The sequence below is a fragment of the Pygocentrus nattereri genome, chromosome 20 (assembly GCF_015220715.1).
Source record: "Pygocentrus nattereri isolate fPygNat1 chromosome 20, fPygNat1.pri, whole genome shotgun sequence".
Classification (NCBI taxonomy): Eukaryota; Metazoa; Chordata; class Actinopteri; order Characiformes; family Serrasalmidae; genus Pygocentrus; species Pygocentrus nattereri.
In genome coordinates this window covers 36,354,709-36,370,708 of record NC_051230.1, presented here as the reverse complement: position 1 = coordinate 36,370,708, position 16,000 = coordinate 36,354,709, and the positions used below count along the sequence as shown (strand labels likewise).

At 47.2% G+C, this 16,000-nt stretch overlaps 1 protein-coding gene across 1 annotated transcript in view; it reads right to left on the bottom strand.

Moving 5' to 3' along the window:
- The window catches only part of rictora (RPTOR independent companion of MTOR, complex 2 a), a 32,626-nt gene that overhangs the window by 3,875 nt on the left and 12,751 nt on the right, over positions 1 to 16,000 (bottom strand). The window contains exons 19-39 of the mRNA XM_017686229.2: positions 15,568 to 15,614; positions 14,364 to 14,499; positions 12,928 to 13,127; positions 12,339 to 12,465; positions 12,012 to 12,176; positions 11,643 to 11,719; positions 11,326 to 11,404; positions 10,089 to 10,198; positions 9,922 to 10,009; positions 9,404 to 9,496; positions 8,775 to 8,881; positions 7,025 to 7,251; positions 6,224 to 6,646; positions 5,414 to 5,703; positions 4,881 to 5,158; positions 3,785 to 3,962; positions 3,582 to 3,660; positions 3,004 to 3,216; positions 2,489 to 2,647; positions 1,827 to 1,950; positions 549 to 687 (exon numbers count right to left, since the gene is read on the bottom strand). Coding sequence (XP_017541718.1) covers positions 549 to 687; positions 1,827 to 1,950; positions 2,489 to 2,647; positions 3,004 to 3,216; positions 3,582 to 3,660; positions 3,785 to 3,962; positions 4,881 to 5,158; positions 5,414 to 5,703; positions 6,224 to 6,646; positions 7,025 to 7,251; positions 8,775 to 8,881; positions 9,404 to 9,496; positions 9,922 to 10,009; positions 10,089 to 10,198; positions 11,326 to 11,404; positions 11,643 to 11,719; positions 12,012 to 12,176; positions 12,339 to 12,465; positions 12,928 to 13,127; positions 14,364 to 14,499; positions 15,568 to 15,614 — 3,339 coding nt within the window. The remainder of the gene's footprint in view (positions 1 to 548; positions 688 to 1,826; positions 1,951 to 2,488; positions 2,648 to 3,003; positions 3,217 to 3,581; positions 3,661 to 3,784; positions 3,963 to 4,880; positions 5,159 to 5,413; positions 5,704 to 6,223; positions 6,647 to 7,024; positions 7,252 to 8,774; positions 8,882 to 9,403; positions 9,497 to 9,921; positions 10,010 to 10,088; positions 10,199 to 11,325; positions 11,405 to 11,642; positions 11,720 to 12,011; positions 12,177 to 12,338; positions 12,466 to 12,927; positions 13,128 to 14,363; positions 14,500 to 15,567; positions 15,615 to 16,000) is intronic.

Here is a 16,000-nt window from a genome sequence, read left to right as displayed (position 1 = left end):
AGATGACACTGCCTTAGATACACTACATTACCTCAGATGACACTGCCTTAGATTCCACTACATTACCTCAGATGACACTGCCTTAGATTCCACTACATTACCTCAGATTACAGTTCTTTACATTACCTCAGATTCCACTGCCTCAGATTCCACTACATTACCTCAGATTACACTACACTGCCTCAGATTCCACTGCCTTAGATTCCACTACATTACCTCAGATTACACTTTATTAAATTACACTGTATTAATTTAGATTACATTGCCTTAGATTACACTCTAGTACCTCAGATTACACTGCAGTAATTTAATAACTTTACATTACCTTAGATTAGATTACGCTACAATACCTCAGATTACACATTACATTACCTTAGATTCCACTGTATTAATTTACAACTCTTTACCTTACACTGCGGTACCTTAGTCTACACTACACTTTAAACGAAAGGAGAACGAATAAATTAATAAATATAAACATGATCATCCATAATGATCAGCGCTGATCTGTAGCATCCTAACGCCGAGCTGAGCACCAGCGAGCGCACCGGACTGAACTGCACGTCCTGGAAGAGCTCCTGGATGAAGCGTCGGGACGCCAGCCGGAACCTGCAGTTAGACAGCAGGAAGGACACCTCCGAGTACAGACACACGTCATCAAACGCACACGGAAACTTCTCCTTTATCCTGGAACAGCAAACACAAACACCGGATTAACCGCCGCACGAAACAGCACGCCGACAGACAGACTGAAGAACCTAGAACCACACTGCCTGTCCATTAGCCTGCAGACACCTGCTGATCCACGGCTTCTTCATTTTCAAATGACCTATCAGGTACCACAAACAACAAAGAACCCAGGATCAGAGGGCACGTTCTCCAGTCCTGAGTATCTACAGTGAAGCGCAATAAGATGATTATTACATTCGTAACCGACAGAAGACGTGCCATCAACGCAAGACTGGTTCTTTGGTAAAGAAAAAGGTTCTATATAGAACGATGAACACTCAAAATAACTCAATTAAAAAAGGTTCTATACAGCAGTCTTTTATTGAAGCTTGACATCATAATAACAGAAGCATTCTGTGGTGCTGTACAGAACCCTTTTCAAAAAGGTTCTATACGGGACCATCTAAAGCACGTTCTCCATCAATCTGAGGGCCCTTCTCATGAGGCCAAGGACCCATTAATCATTCAAATGGTTCAGTGAGGGGTCATTACTCTGTACGGAAGAGACAGAGACAGAGACAGAGACAGAGACAGAGACAGAGAGAGAGAGAGAGAGAGAGAGAGAGAGAGTGTGAGACAGAGAGACAGAGAGAGACAGAGAGACAGAGAGAGAGAGAGAGAGAGAGAGAGAGAGAGAGAGAGAGAGAGAGAGAGAGAGAGAGAGAGAGAGAGAGAGAGAGAGAGAGAGAGAGAGAGAGTGTGTGTGTGTGTGTGTGTGAGAGTGTGTGTGAGTGTGTGTGTGTGTACGCATTTTGATTGTGAGCGTTCAGACAGTCGTCTACAGGAAGACGAGTCAGTAACGATCCGCTCAGCACTGACGGCGCCACAGCGGAGAAACTGCAGAGCTGGTTAGAGTTTACTGGCAGACCAAGACCAGGGTTTAAATCTGGACTCATGGTGTTTTGGGCTTGGCCCATATTTCTCAGACAGAACTAAAGCCTAACGCGCCAGAACAGCCCATCTATATGATCATAACACGGCAAAGCCATCACTTCTCAGTCTCAGAGCAGGAGGCTGTTCAATGGGGCCGCGTTAGAAGGGGACTGTGGGTAATTTCTCACGGACACAGACAGACGTTCTCGGTGTGATGGTCTTACGTTAGCAGCCCGGTTTCGTTTCCTTTGGTACCGACAGACGAGCTCAGGTTGATGACCAGACGCAGAATCTCCTTCCTCAGCAGCACTCGGCAGGCAGTACCATCCTCCGAGATCACTTTACCGCCTACACACACACACCCACACACACACACACACACACACACACAGTGTTAGGGATGGAGATGATTCACACTGTACTGTGTGTCCTGTAAGCCCCATGTGACACTGTCTTACTCGGCCTGTGGAATAGTCCCCAGCATGCACTGCAACACAGTGCGTCTCCTGACCTCCTTCCCCCAACCATTTAAGGAGCCCTGCTCATTACGAGACACCGCAGAATTCGGTGGACATACCAGGTATGAGGCTTCGAATGGGACAGACTTCCGAACCACAGTCAGGACAATTAACAGCAGATTTTAAATGGGCTCCATCCTTGATTTTTGGCTTGCTGGTTAAAAATGACCTGCCAACTAACGACGGTCAGTCGCAAACCCAATCAATGAGCTGACCAGTCACTCAAAGGAAAAGAGCAGTATTTAAAATCACAGGCGCCTCAGACAGAAGATAATCCACCGAGTTAGCCCATCAGGTACGGCGTGGCACTTACGTTAGCTTACGTTATGTGAAAATCGCGTGTTAAAGCTCCGTTTTACTATACTGACCCAGCAGTATCTCGGTGCTGGGCGTGCTGCTGGAGGAACCCTGGCTCACAGCTGCATCGCTGCACCCAGAAACCCCGGAGAACTTGGACTGCGCCACCACCTCCAGGTGAGTATGAGACGCTTTGGGCTGCCAGTGGGAGGAGAATCCATCAGTCAGGTCTAAACAGGAGAGGAGAGATTCACACTCCGGTCATTTTTAAATGCATTTAATATCATTAAACACTGAGAGTCATTTATCACGATCATGAGGAATTACCAGTCCGACTCACGTGGACCTGGAGTTTCATATCATCTGATTACTGAAGAGCACGTAAGTCCGATTTTCTGCAGTTATCAGATTATTAAGCGCATGTAAACACACTCAGTGCATCAGCAATCAGACAAGTGCTGCCAGGATGTTTAATCTAAATAGACCACTGGGCTCAAATGGTTGTGGGTGAGCTTAAAACTTTACTGCAGGAAGCCTCTAGAGGGCGCAAGAGACTAAACTGCAGTCTTACAGGCTGCGTACTCACCGGTGCGCAGGTGTGTGTTGTTGAGAGGAGTGTGTGCGCTCTCTCCCAGGGCAGCGAGGCCACTGCAGTACAGACAGTTCTGATCCGTGTGCTCCTTCAGTCCTGTACTCTCCTCTCCGCCCAGCAGGTGGCGCTGCTCCGATCGACTGCTGCTCAACAGCTCAGTAATACTGACCCGCTGCTTCAAAGCGGCTCGACAGCTGTCCATCAATCCTGCAGGCACAGATTATGCAATAAATCACGAATGTGATGCAAATACGCAGTTTTATTAATTTAATTCGTAAATTAATTAAGAAACCAGCTGTTTACTCCAAAGTACATCATTTCAGCTACCAGTCAACACAGCACAGTAACCCAGAAGACGGTCACCATCAGCTTTTTCTCAAGTTTCCGGTAAATCGCTTTGAGCTTCTGTTGACTTTGCTGGTTGTTATAACTTCTCATTGAAATGAAAGAATAAATGACCACTTAAGTGTGGAAACCAGACATGATTGTATTCAGAGACTCCACTTTAAGCGCTGTAGGTCAATTACACACTAATGGCATTTAAAACAGCATTAGTCACTTTAAAGCCTCACTTTCAGAGTCTCCAAAGAACACCGACTTCTCTGCAGCTGGTGGGCTCGTTCTCTTCTGCAAGTAGGAGGTTTCCTCAACCTGTAAAACACACGTTCAATCTTCTTTAAAAACACCTGCATTCATCTGAAAACCGTCCCCATTTCCAGTTCACCAGGAACGATTCAGTGCATCAAGTTCTGTCAACGGCAGTGAGAGGAATTACGTGGAAGAGGTCGGTGATGTCCATGGGCAGGGCGAGGCCGATGTAATCCTCGTTACTGCCGTAGGTGACGCTAGAGACCATGGAGCGCAGGGAGGCGGAGCGCTGCAGAGTGGAGTGGTTTATGGGGCTCAGGAGGTCATCCTTATCCAGAGACACGAAGCTCAGGGCCTTCAGAAACCTGCAGGAGAACCAGCTCAGCCATTAGCAGTCCAGGAACAGAAACCTCACCAGCACTGCCAGCTATTCCAGCTTTAATCTAGGACATGTCTGAAACCTACCCAAGATCTATCCAGAGCATAGCTGATCTACCTGGGATGTAATTAAGACCAAGTCTGATCTACTCAGGATCCGATTAAGGCCAAGTCTAATATACCTTGAATAAGTCTGATCTCCTCAGGAGTTCATCAAGACTAAGTCTGATCTACCCAGGATCAATCAAGACTATGTCTTATCTACTGAGGACAAATCTGCTTCATCCAGGTTCTACCCATGTCTGATGTCACGATAATTGTGCTCTAACCAGGATCTAACCAGGACAAGCTCTTCCAATAGTTCATTATTCTTATGTACCGCGCGTCATTCTGTGAAATCTAAGAGGATCTATTCAGGGCAAGTCTGATCTACCCAAGCAAAAGCTGATCTACAAAGGTCTAAATCAACACAAGATTAAACGGGAGAGGGAGGATCTCAGTTCTAGAGGGGCGTTCTGTAGAGGTCTACTACCCACGCACCGCATTTGGAGGGTTCTGGACACCCTGCGATGGATTGGCCCGAAGTACCTGTGCCTCTTTATTGAGTGGCTGAAGAACCAGACAAACAACATGTTCTCAAACCGCAGTTCAGACTGAATTAAACAGAAATACGGGCTTAAAATATGAAACTACACAGCTTTCTTTAAGCAGCTCAGACCGTCAAGGGCTGTGATTTCACAGGAACAAATTTACTGTTAAAGAGCTTGTAAATACGTGAGGAAAGCTGGATGATGTAATCGATGATCACGACTGTTAACCAGAAGATACCAGGCTGTTTTCAGACATCCAGGCCCAGCTCGTATGAGGAAGGCTCCGAGCAGGTTCTGGTCAAAGTGAGTGCACACCTGCGTGGAGCGTGGAGCCGCAGGTCCAGGCTGCGTGTCTTCATGGTGATGGCGTCGGTGAACAGCACGTCTTTAGCAGGCGAAGCCAGTACCTCGCTGTGGGAGAGGGAGGGGTGGATCCTCTGCTGCTGCAGGCTCCTCAGCGTGGCGTAACCCAGAGCATCCCGCGGGCTGAAGCTGTTGTAGTACACCAGACTCTTCACCGTGGAGGAGGAGCGCAGGGAGGCCGCCCGACGGGGCAGAGTGTGGGCAGAACCGGGAGGAACCAGGGACGCACTCTGAGACACAGAGAAAGATCAGTGGTGTGACTGTAACTCTACCCAAACTTCTCAGCACTGGCTTTAACTGCCCTTGTCCACCGGGCCTCAGCACTTCTCCAAACCCTGTCCATAAACGCGTCCGTCATGCAGACGAGAACGTATTCATATGAACAGTAAAACGGTAATAATAGTCATTTAAAAATGCATGCAGTAACTCTAGCATTGAAACCACGCCGGCACTCGGACAGACATGCAACTGCATGGGATCCTCACCGTATCAATCTTCACGGTGTTGGCACTGACCACGGTGCTGATGCTGCCGCAGTCCGTATCCACGGTGACGGCGGACGCGGTCTCCCGGGAGGGCGAGGAGCTCATGGAGCTGATGCCGCTGGTCGTGGTGTCCGTGTTGAAGCTCTGGCTGCGGCTCTTTAAGGCTCCTCCCGGCAGGCCGGAGGATGACCCGTCACAGACCCTCCTCTCACGCTGACCTCTGACCTCCAGCTCCAACCCCTTGTCCAGAGTGACCGCCTTACGCTGACCTTTCAGACAGTTTTGCAAAGCTGAGACACAAACACACGGTTCAGTTCAGAGCTGTCTGAACAGGATCCGAGTGTTTCCATGGCAGCGTGTAGACTGAGGGACTTGTGAGTAACGCGTGAAAATAAAGCTACAGATAAAGTGAAGTACGGTGAGCAGGAGGGGGCGGGGCTTCCAAATCTGGTTCTATTAGAGTAAGAGAGGGCAAGGATGGGGTGGGGCTTAAGAACCTGGGGCATCTTTTCAGAGTAAAGTGGGTGATGAGGAGGCGGGGCTTCCAAGTCTGGGGCATCCTTTTAGAGTAAAATGGGCGATGAAGGGGTGGGGCTATTAAACCTGGTACATCCCATCAGAGTAAAGTGACTGGGGCTGATGGAAGTGCTTATGAATGTGATGCACCCTACCAGGGTAAAGCGGGTGTGAGGGGGCGGGGCTTGTGTTATGCACACATCCAGCTCAATGATGCTTTTTACATATGTGCTGAATCCTAATGTCTGAACTGAAAATCGTATTGACCCTGAAAACGTACGTATTCTTACTGACCTCTCCCCTCCGTGTCTGACCCCTCTCCCAAGCCGTCCTGGAGGTTTCTCGGACCCACGAACGACATTTCGAGGCTCACGGCGGGGCTGTGGGGGGGCCGGCCCCCGTTATAGAACACCTCTCCCTGTGCGGCGCCCCCTGGCGAGTAGCTGGAGGGCTCGGTCAGCGTGCGGTTTCTCCGGATGGTGCCTGGCTGCAGCTCCTCAGGAGACTTCTTCCCTCCGGCGGGGTGTTTAGGGTCGCTGACGCTGCGGGGCTTCATGCTGGGCAGCGGGAGGGAGTTCAGGAAGCGGTTTCTGACCAGACGAGACGACGACAGGATGGTGAAGGGACTCCGGTCCTTCACCGGTTTGGAACGTACGCAGACTGAAACGTCCTCGCAGCGCTCCACTCCGTCAACCTCATCATCCACAAAGTACAGACCTGGAAACGAAGAGCACAACCGGGGGAATTGTACAGAACTACTGATGCAATTAAACGGCCAAAACCAGTGAAGTGGGAGGGGCTTGTTAATGTGATGCATTCAATCAGAGTAAAGTGGGCGGAGACAGGGTGAGGCTTATAAATGTTCTGCATCCTACCCGAACAAAATAGATGAGGTGGGGGCGGGGCTTATGAATGTGGTACATTCTACCACAGGAAAGTGAGTCAAAGGGGGCGGGGCTTATGCATGCAGTACGAGAGTGAGTAGAAGGGGCTCTGATTTCAAAGCGTTCTTTTCCACACCATCCAAATATGACTGACTGCTGGAATCACATGAGGGGCGTGGCCTATGCTAATGTTGTGACAGTGAGCACTCACTGGGCTGACTCTCACTCTCGCTCTCCCTCTGAGAGCTGTTAGACTCAGAGTTTAAACTGAGCGTGCTCGGGATGGAGCTCAGTTCCCCCGGCAACCGTGTCTCCATCTCCTCGACGATGGGCCACTGCTGCCTCCGGCCGTGACGAACCGAGTCCCAGCCCAAAACCTTCAGAACCTCACTGCCCTGCCGAGTCCGACTGATCACCCCCAGCACATATATACACACCCTGCAGAGAGAGAGAGAGAGAGAGAGAGAGAGAGAGAGAGAGAGAGAGAGAGCGAATGACTAAAGGTTGGTGTTGTGATATAGTCATATGTATGCATACATTATATATATATATATATATATATATATATATATATATATATATATATATATATATATATATATATATATATATAGTTTTTTAGTGTTCATAGTTCTATCTAAAGGGTTCTTTTCACTGGCTTTGCTAAAGAAGCCTCGAACCTTGAAGAACCATCTTTTTAAGGAGTGTCCACTACTTCTACTGCCCATATACCTATATGTATGCGTACCTATATGTATACACTCACCATTTTATTTATTAGGTACACCTTGCTAGTAAAAGGCTGGACCCCCTTTTGCCTTCAGAACTACCTTAATTCTTAGTGACATACTTTCAACAAGGTGTTGGAAACGTTCCTCAGAGATTTTGGTCCATATTGACATGACAGCATCACGCAGTAGCTGCAGAGTTTTCAGCTACACATCTATAATGTGAATCTCCCGCTCCACCACATCCCAAAGGTGCTCTATGGGATTGAGATCTGGTGACTGTGGAGGTCACTGGCGTTCAGTGAACTCATTGTTGTGTTCGAGAAACCAGTTTGAGATTATCCTGCTGGAAGTAGCCATCAGAAGATGGGTCTACTGTGGTCATAAAAGGATGGACATGGTCAGCAACAGTACTCAGGCAGGCTGCGGGCGTTTAAACGATGCTCAATTGGTACTAAGGGGCCCAAAGTGTGCCAAGAAAATATCCCCACACAATCACACCACCGCCACCAGCCTGAACCGCTGACACAACGCAGGATGGATCCATGCTTTACTGCTGACCTGACCATCTGAATGTCGCAGCTGAAATCGAGACACATCAGACCAGGCAACATTTTTCCAATCTTCTATTGTCCAATTTCGATGAGCCCGTGCAAATTGCAGTCTCAGTTTCCTGTTCTCAGCTGACAGGAGTGGCACCCGGTGTGGTCTTCTGATGCTGTGGTCCATCGTCTTCCAAGGTTCGACGTGTTGCGTGTTCGACATTCCTTGGTTATAACAAGTGGTTATTTGATTTCCTGTTGTCTTTCCATCATCTGGAACCAGTCTGCCCATTCTCCTCTGACCTCTCACATCAACAAGGCATTTTCGTCCACACAACTGACCCCTCACTGGATATTTCCTCTTTTTCGGACCGTTCTCTGTAAACCCTAGAGATGGTTGAGCGTGAAAATCCCAGCAGATCAGCAGTTTCTGAAATACTCAGACCAGCCCGTCTGGAACCAACAACCACGCCACGTTCAAAGCCCCTTAAATCCCCTTTCTTCCCCGTTCTGATGCTCGGTCTGCACTTCAGCAAGTCGTCTTGACCACCTCTACAGGCCTAAATGCAGTGAGCTGCGGCCGTGTGATTGGCTGATTAGCTATTTGTGTTAACAAGCAACTGTACAGGTGAGTGTATATGCGTGCGTGTGTGTGTGTGTGTGTGTGTGTGTGTATGCGCGCATGTTTTACCCTCGTATAGACAGCACTTCGCAGCTCTGTGCCAGAGTGATGATATCTGGGATGATGTTTTCCTCCTGCAGGAGATTCACCCCCCAGTTGGAGCTGCCAATGTTCCCCTACAAAACACATTCACACATCAAGCCCACACTGTTAACCTTCACTGCAGACATCGGCATGGAACATGAGCAAAAGACGCCAAGCCTTTTCCTTCCACAGCTAAATTCAAGTCAATCAAACTGACCTTGTTTTGTTTAAAATAGTTTGGCCTGATTTTATGTTTAAACTTTATACTATAAACACTTTTATTCTGACACGCTTATACAAAAGAGGGACCAGAGGGACTGTTTACCATGTCAGGTGCTCTGACCTCAGGAGAACAAAGGTTTCTATGGGCGTCCAAGTAGATGCCTGTTTCATCTGAATTAGTCTGAAAAGTCAGGCGGCGCAACCAGAGCAGCACAGCTTAACAACTGAAGTAAGCAGTTAAAAGCTTTGTATCTTAAATGTCGTCAAATGTCATGGCCTTCAGATCCAAAACTACAGCGAACAACGCAGAGTAACACACACCAGTAACAAATGTGGAGAACTTTGGTTCCAGACAGCTTGTGTGTGACCTGCATCACTCACACTCTACTCACCAGTGCCCACAAGGCTGCCTTCAGCTGCTTAATCCCCTCCCACGTATCCAGAACAGGAGAACGCACTGTGTAGCTCAGATCTGGAACAACGTTCTGAAACGTAGACATCAAGAAGTTAGCGTTTAACCACAACACAGAGCTCAGCGTTCGGTCTGTTCTTTATAACTGTCCGTGTTTAGATGGCAAAATAATACGGTCAGCAGAGGAGAAAGCCTTTCAAAGCTTAAACATGTCTGACCATCAGAGGGCGCTGCAGGAAACAGTATTATACAAGTTATAATTATACCATATTATAAGGCAGGACTCCATCAATGCCTGCAGACAGTGGACCTCAGTAATCAGTAAGTGGTCTATATAGTAATGTTTGGGTGCATCAATTTACAGAATTCATAATTCAATGGCGCGTCTGAAAGCATTACAGCCTGTTTTCATTATCTACAGCGATGTGGAGTGAAATAACATGATGTGGAATGAGGTACAGGGAGAGTGGAGTGATGTGGAGTGAGGCGGTGATGTACCTGAGCCTCCAGCAGCAAACAGCCGGTCTTGTCGTGCACCAGCTGACCATACAGGTGTACAGGCAGGTAGACGCTGGGACTCTGTAACCTGCACACAGATCTGCTGTAAATCAGGCTGAACTGACCGTCTCAATGTGAATGAACCAAAAGTAGACATGGCCTCTGACCTCTGGTTGCTTCGGCGGACGTAGTTGTCTCCGTCAACGGGTTTGCGGTACGTGGTCAGGGCTTCGTTCATCAGCTCCTCCACCATGTCCACGTACTTCAGATTGTACTCCTGCAGATACACAACAGACTTCACTTCTACTCGCATTACTTTACTGTCCTCAGCTTTACAGAGAGAGAGAGCGCGAGAGAGAGAACGCGAGAGAGAGCGCGAGAGAGAGAGCGAGAGAGCGCGAGAGAGAGCGCGCGAGAGAGCGCGAGCGAGAGAGAGAGAGCGAGAGAGAGCGCGAGAGAGAGCGAGAGAGAGCGCGAGAGAGAGCGCGAGAGAGAGCGCGAGAGAGAGCGCGAGAGAGCGCGCGAGAGAGAGCGCGAGAGAGCGCGAGAGAGAGCGCGAGAGAGAGCGCGAGAGAGCGAGAGAGAGAGCGCGAGAGAGCGAGAGAGAGAGCGTGAGAGAGCGCGAGAGAGAGCGCGAGCGAGAGAGAGAGAGCGAGAGAGAGCGCGAGTGAGAGAGAGAGAGCGAGAGAGAGCGCGAGAGAGAGCGCGAGAGAGCGCGAGAGAGAGCGCGAGAGAGCGCGAGAGAGAGCGCGAGAGAGCGCGAGAGAGAGAGCGCGAGAGAGAGCGCGAGAGAGCGAGAGAGAGAGCGCGAGAGAGCGAGAGAGAGAGCGCGAGAGAGCGCGAGAGAGCGCGAGAGAGCGCGAGAGAGCGCGAGAGAGAGAGAGAGAGAGAGAGAGAGAGAGAGAGAGAGAGAGAGAGAGAGAGAGAGATGTACAGCACTGTTAGAGACTTCTCATTTAATTTCCCAACAAATTTCCCTTCAAGTGGAAGTTCTTGAGGAAGAAAACTGGTCATACATATTTAAAGGAAAATTACCCAGAATCCTCAGCAGCTCACTGTACCCTCAGTTGTTTGAGGGTCAGTGAGTCTCTCTCTACCTTCATTCCAGCTTCCGTTCTTCTGAGGAGCCTCACTTTCAGCTCCTCAGAGAACCTGCAGACATGCCTCCAAAGCTCAGTCTGAGAAGCTGGTTGATGATCAAACCCATTCAGTGGTGCTGAGGTCTGGACTCTGGGGCGGTCAGTCCATCGTCGAGTTTTGGAAACTTCTGTTATTTTATTTTGATGTTTCTCCTTCTTTATGAATGTGGATTGTTTTATATCTCGTCTACTCACAAATTCCTCCTGAACTGTACTTACGGCAAGTTTTTCACAGTGCTGCATAGAGTGAAGGTGAGGGTCTTACTCTGTGCCATTTCTCCAGTTGCTGGCTGACGTATCCTCTCTCGTTCAGGTAGGAGAAACCTTTGGGAATGGACAGGAATCTGACCAGGACAGAAAACAGACAGTAACTGGGATGCAGAGGGCAGTGGCAGTTACAGCTCAGCAATATTAACCGTGTTTAGCCACTGCTGACGACGTGTTGGACTTCAAGCTACAACTTTGTGGCTTGAAAAAAAGAAAAGACGCTTCAGAAAAACAAAATACCAAAGTAACGAACAAATACTTGGTAACCTAGGGACTCAGTGGTCAGCTAGTGGCTATTTAAAGACACTCCATCACCTGAGCAGCAGCAGCAGTCCTTTATCTCCCAGGTGAGTCAGCGCAGGTTTCATGTGTATAAGTGCGTGCAGGTTGGCCTGGAGAAACAGGAGGTCAAAAGGTCAAACACACTCGCAGAATAATCGACCTGCCAAAGTCCTGGAAAATAAAACCGCAATGACCATCAGCATCATCCACTCATTTTTCTCACTCCAACATCAGCATTAAAGCCTCAAACTTTGAACGGCGGCTACTTCAGCGCACTAGGAGGCGCCGTGCGGCTTTTACTCTGTAGCCATGGAGGCAGAAGAAGTCTAGCCATTCACTCGCACCAGCACAAACCAGCAGGACACTGTGAAAGCATAACACGACTGAGCCTCTGCGACTTACCTTCTCCTCACAGGCCTCGTCTAGGATGTCCAGCGCTTCCATGGAGACGGCCTTACTGTGGTCAGGGAGTTGAGTGACCAGCAGCTCGATGCCCCAGTTACTGAAGAACTCCACGTTAGCCCTCAGCAGGACACGCAGGTGCTTAGTGGCGTAGAGGCGACAGTTCTGTTACACACAAAGACGTTTATTAATGACCGCAATGAAGAACGAATGTAGACTGTATTAATGAAGTACGACCGCCGCGGGGCCTCTCCCCCCCACCCCCCCGGCACCACTGCCACGGGGCCCTTCCCAATGCACTTGAAATGAATGAAGGTGGTTTCTTACATCAGATCCAGCAGTGAGGATTTTGGACAGAATGATCCGGGCCAGTCCGTCCCTGCTGTAGTCCAAAGTGGACACAGTCAGCTTCAGCAGGGAGTCTTGATTCTTCATTGAGCACAGGTTCAATAGACTAGACACACACACACACACACACACACACACACACACACCCCTTTAACCATGACATGATTTGTTTTAGACTGTGTTCGCACAATTTAGCATAATTAGAGTTGGCAACACACTCAAGCCAACTGGACGAGAGGTAATTAATCAATACAAAACGCGTCTCGCATTACCACAAACAGGACTCTGACTAATGACCTGTGACCGAACCACATGACCATGAACTCGACTAGTCATGTGAGAGCAGTTAACTGACAGCACAGACTGTAATCGACTTTTTAAAAATCAAATCATTTTTTAATCAACTAACTATAATAAAACTGTACATGGAAGCATATATTGATATGGAGTTATAAGCCCCGTTATAAGCCCCGTTATAAGCCCCGGGTTTGTGTGTTTTGGGGACGAAGGTGAAAACTGGTCCTCTATCTGTGCTCACAGCACCAGGCTGATGGGAACGTGCTCTCACCACTGAAACGCTCCACATTTCTCCATCGCTTTGACTCCTGAAGGCTGCCCAGACAGCGCACCCAGAAACAGGAAGTAGTGCTGACTGAGCGTATTCAGTAGACCGTTACTCTGGAGGCTGCGCTCAGACTTCAGCCCAGAAAAGGAAGAGAGCCACTGGACAATATCCTTCACCAAGTCCTCCAGATACACCTGACCATCCTACACACAGAGGGAGTTTCTCATCAGGCTGAATGAATAACCGGCTCTAAATGTAGGTATTGTGATATAAACCGAGTCCGTTCTACAGTTTCTCATTAGACTGAATGAATAACCGACTCTAAATGTAGGTATTGTGATATAAACCGAGTCCGTTCTACAGTTTCTCATTAGACTGAATGAATAACCGACTCTAAATGTAGGTATTGTGATATAAACCGAGTCCGTTCTACAGTTTCTCATTAGACTGAATGAATAACCGACTCTAAATGTAGGTATTGTGATATAAACCGAGTCTGTTCTACAGTTTCTCATTAGGCTGAATGAATAACCGGCTCTAAATGTAGGTATTGTGATATAAACCGAGTCTGTTCTACAGTTTCTCATTAGGCTGAATGAATAACCGGCTCTAAATGTAGGTATTGTGATATAAACCGAGTCCGTTCTACAGTTTCTCATTAGACTGAATGAATAACCGACTCTAAATGTAGGTATTGTGATATAAACCGAGTCCGTTCTACAGTTTCTCATTAGACTGAATGAATAACCGGCTCTAAATGTAGGTATTGTGATATAAACCGAGTCTGTTCTACAGTTTCTCATTAGGCTGAATGAATAACCGACTCTAAATGTAGGTATTGTGATATAAACCGAGTCTGTTCTACAGTTTCTCATTAGACTGAATGAATAACCGACTCTAAATGTAGGTATTGTGATATAAACCGAGTCCGTTCTACAGTTTCTCATTAGGCTGAATGAATAACCGACTCTAAATGTAGGTATTGTGATATAAACCGAGTCCGTTCTACAGTTTCTCATTAGACTGAATGAATAACCGACTCTAAATGTAGGTATTGTGATATAAACCGAGTCCGTTCTACAGTTTCTCATTAGGCTGAATGAATAACCGACTCTAAATGTAGGTATTGTGATATAAACCGAGTCTGTTCTACAGTTTCTCATTAGACTGAATGAATAACCGACTCTAAATGTAGGTATTGTGATATAAACCGAGTCCGTTCTACAGTTTCTCATTAGACTGAATGAATAACCGACTCTAAATGTAGGTATTGTGATATAAACCGAGTCTGTTCTACAGTTTCTCATTAGACTGAATGAATAACCGACTCTAAATGTAGGTATTGTGATATAAACCGAGTCCGTTCTACAGTTTCTCATTAGGGTGAATGAATAACCAGCTCTAAATGTAGGTATTGTGATATAAACTGATATACTCACGTCTTCAGAGTCCAACAGGAAGTTGATGAGTTGGCAGCCGGCCAAAGTGAGCTGAGGAGCTTTCGGATGCTCCAACTCCAGAACACAGTACAGTTTACTGCTGGGCTTATAGAAATACAGCAACCTGCGCACAAACCTACAGACACAGCCGTGTTAGGATGGCTTTACACAGTAAACCCCACTTTAAACTAGCCTGAAAACCAGTAACCGCCCACCACACCACTGCCCAGTAAAGCTGGAAGATGTACTCGGCAGTATTTCTGGACCATTCACAACTGCAGTCCCACAATAACAAAACATTTACTTAAAACAAACAAAAGCCATGAAGGATTCAGATCTTAGATATTTATATGGATTATGCTCTGACCTATGTAAGCCCATGACATCATCAGAGACTGTAATAAACTAATTATACACAAAATCATTTACATTAAAGGGCACTTTCTATTGAGGGGCGTCTGTCCCAAAGCCTAAACCCCCAATTTTACATTCCTGAAAATATTTTTTTTTGTATTTTTTTTTTGTTTTGTTTTCTCAAAGATATTTGATTTCTCTCAAAATTAAGCTGAAAGATCTAGACTTAGCATGAACTTAATTTTTTAATAACCATCACTACCAAAACTGAGTTTTAGTCTATAGGCGGAGCCTTATTTTAGCCCCGCCCCTGCATTTCAGAGCCGGAAGTGAGGCTGCATCCCTGTCCCTCGTGGCCACATGGTGAGCAGTTAGAGCGCATTGTTTTGAAGTAAATGTGTCCCAAAGGGTGAAACTCTGATTTCAGAGAATTGTTAATACTGAAACGCAGATTTTCATTTTTCAATCAAAAACCATCATAAATGACATTTTTATGTGTGAACGGCTGTTCAGAGCTGTGCTTGTTGGTCTTGTACGTGCTGTACTTGTTTTTGAGCTCAAAATGAGCTAAACCGGTCATGACCGAAGCAATTACTAAACGTTTGGTAAAGTTTAGTAGAGTTATGATTGCGTGGTCAGTCATTAGTTTTAATGATTATTAAGGTACAGAGTCACTCATAGCAAAAGGGTTTTAGTCCAAAATGTGTTTTAGCTCTGACTCCAAATCAGTTCAGCAGAAATCCCTCACGCAGCCGTCAGGTTGGTCAAATGTGGCGTTTCGTTCAGCTTGTAAACCTGTAGCCAGTAGGAGCTGGAGCTTTAGGCAGAAGCAGTTAAAGAGTTTTCTTACTTGTGCACCTGCTCGTCCCGGAAGTTCCTGAGGTTTGAGTTTGGCCACTGCAGAGTGAGAATATTACAGCGTCAGACAAAACGGCTTCAGTGAAGAAGCGCCAGGCTCAGCCATATTTCTTCTCTTTATTACTAGATGGAGTTACATTCCTTAAACACATGGAAAAACCCACAATTCTCACTGAGCTGAGCTTTAATGCTGAGACACGGCATCAGTGTTCGAGTCCACTTCAGGGTCTCCAAAGTTACCGGACAAAAAGGTTCAGCAAAAGAAACACCCTCAGCGCTGACCGCAGTCATTTTCCACATGGTTATTGGAATACGAGGACTGACCGTGTATGACATGGACAACGCGATGTTCGAGAAAGCTGCTGGATATCAGGTTGATGTGAGAAGCAATAAAGGACTCAAATAATGCACCTCTGACTGGATGC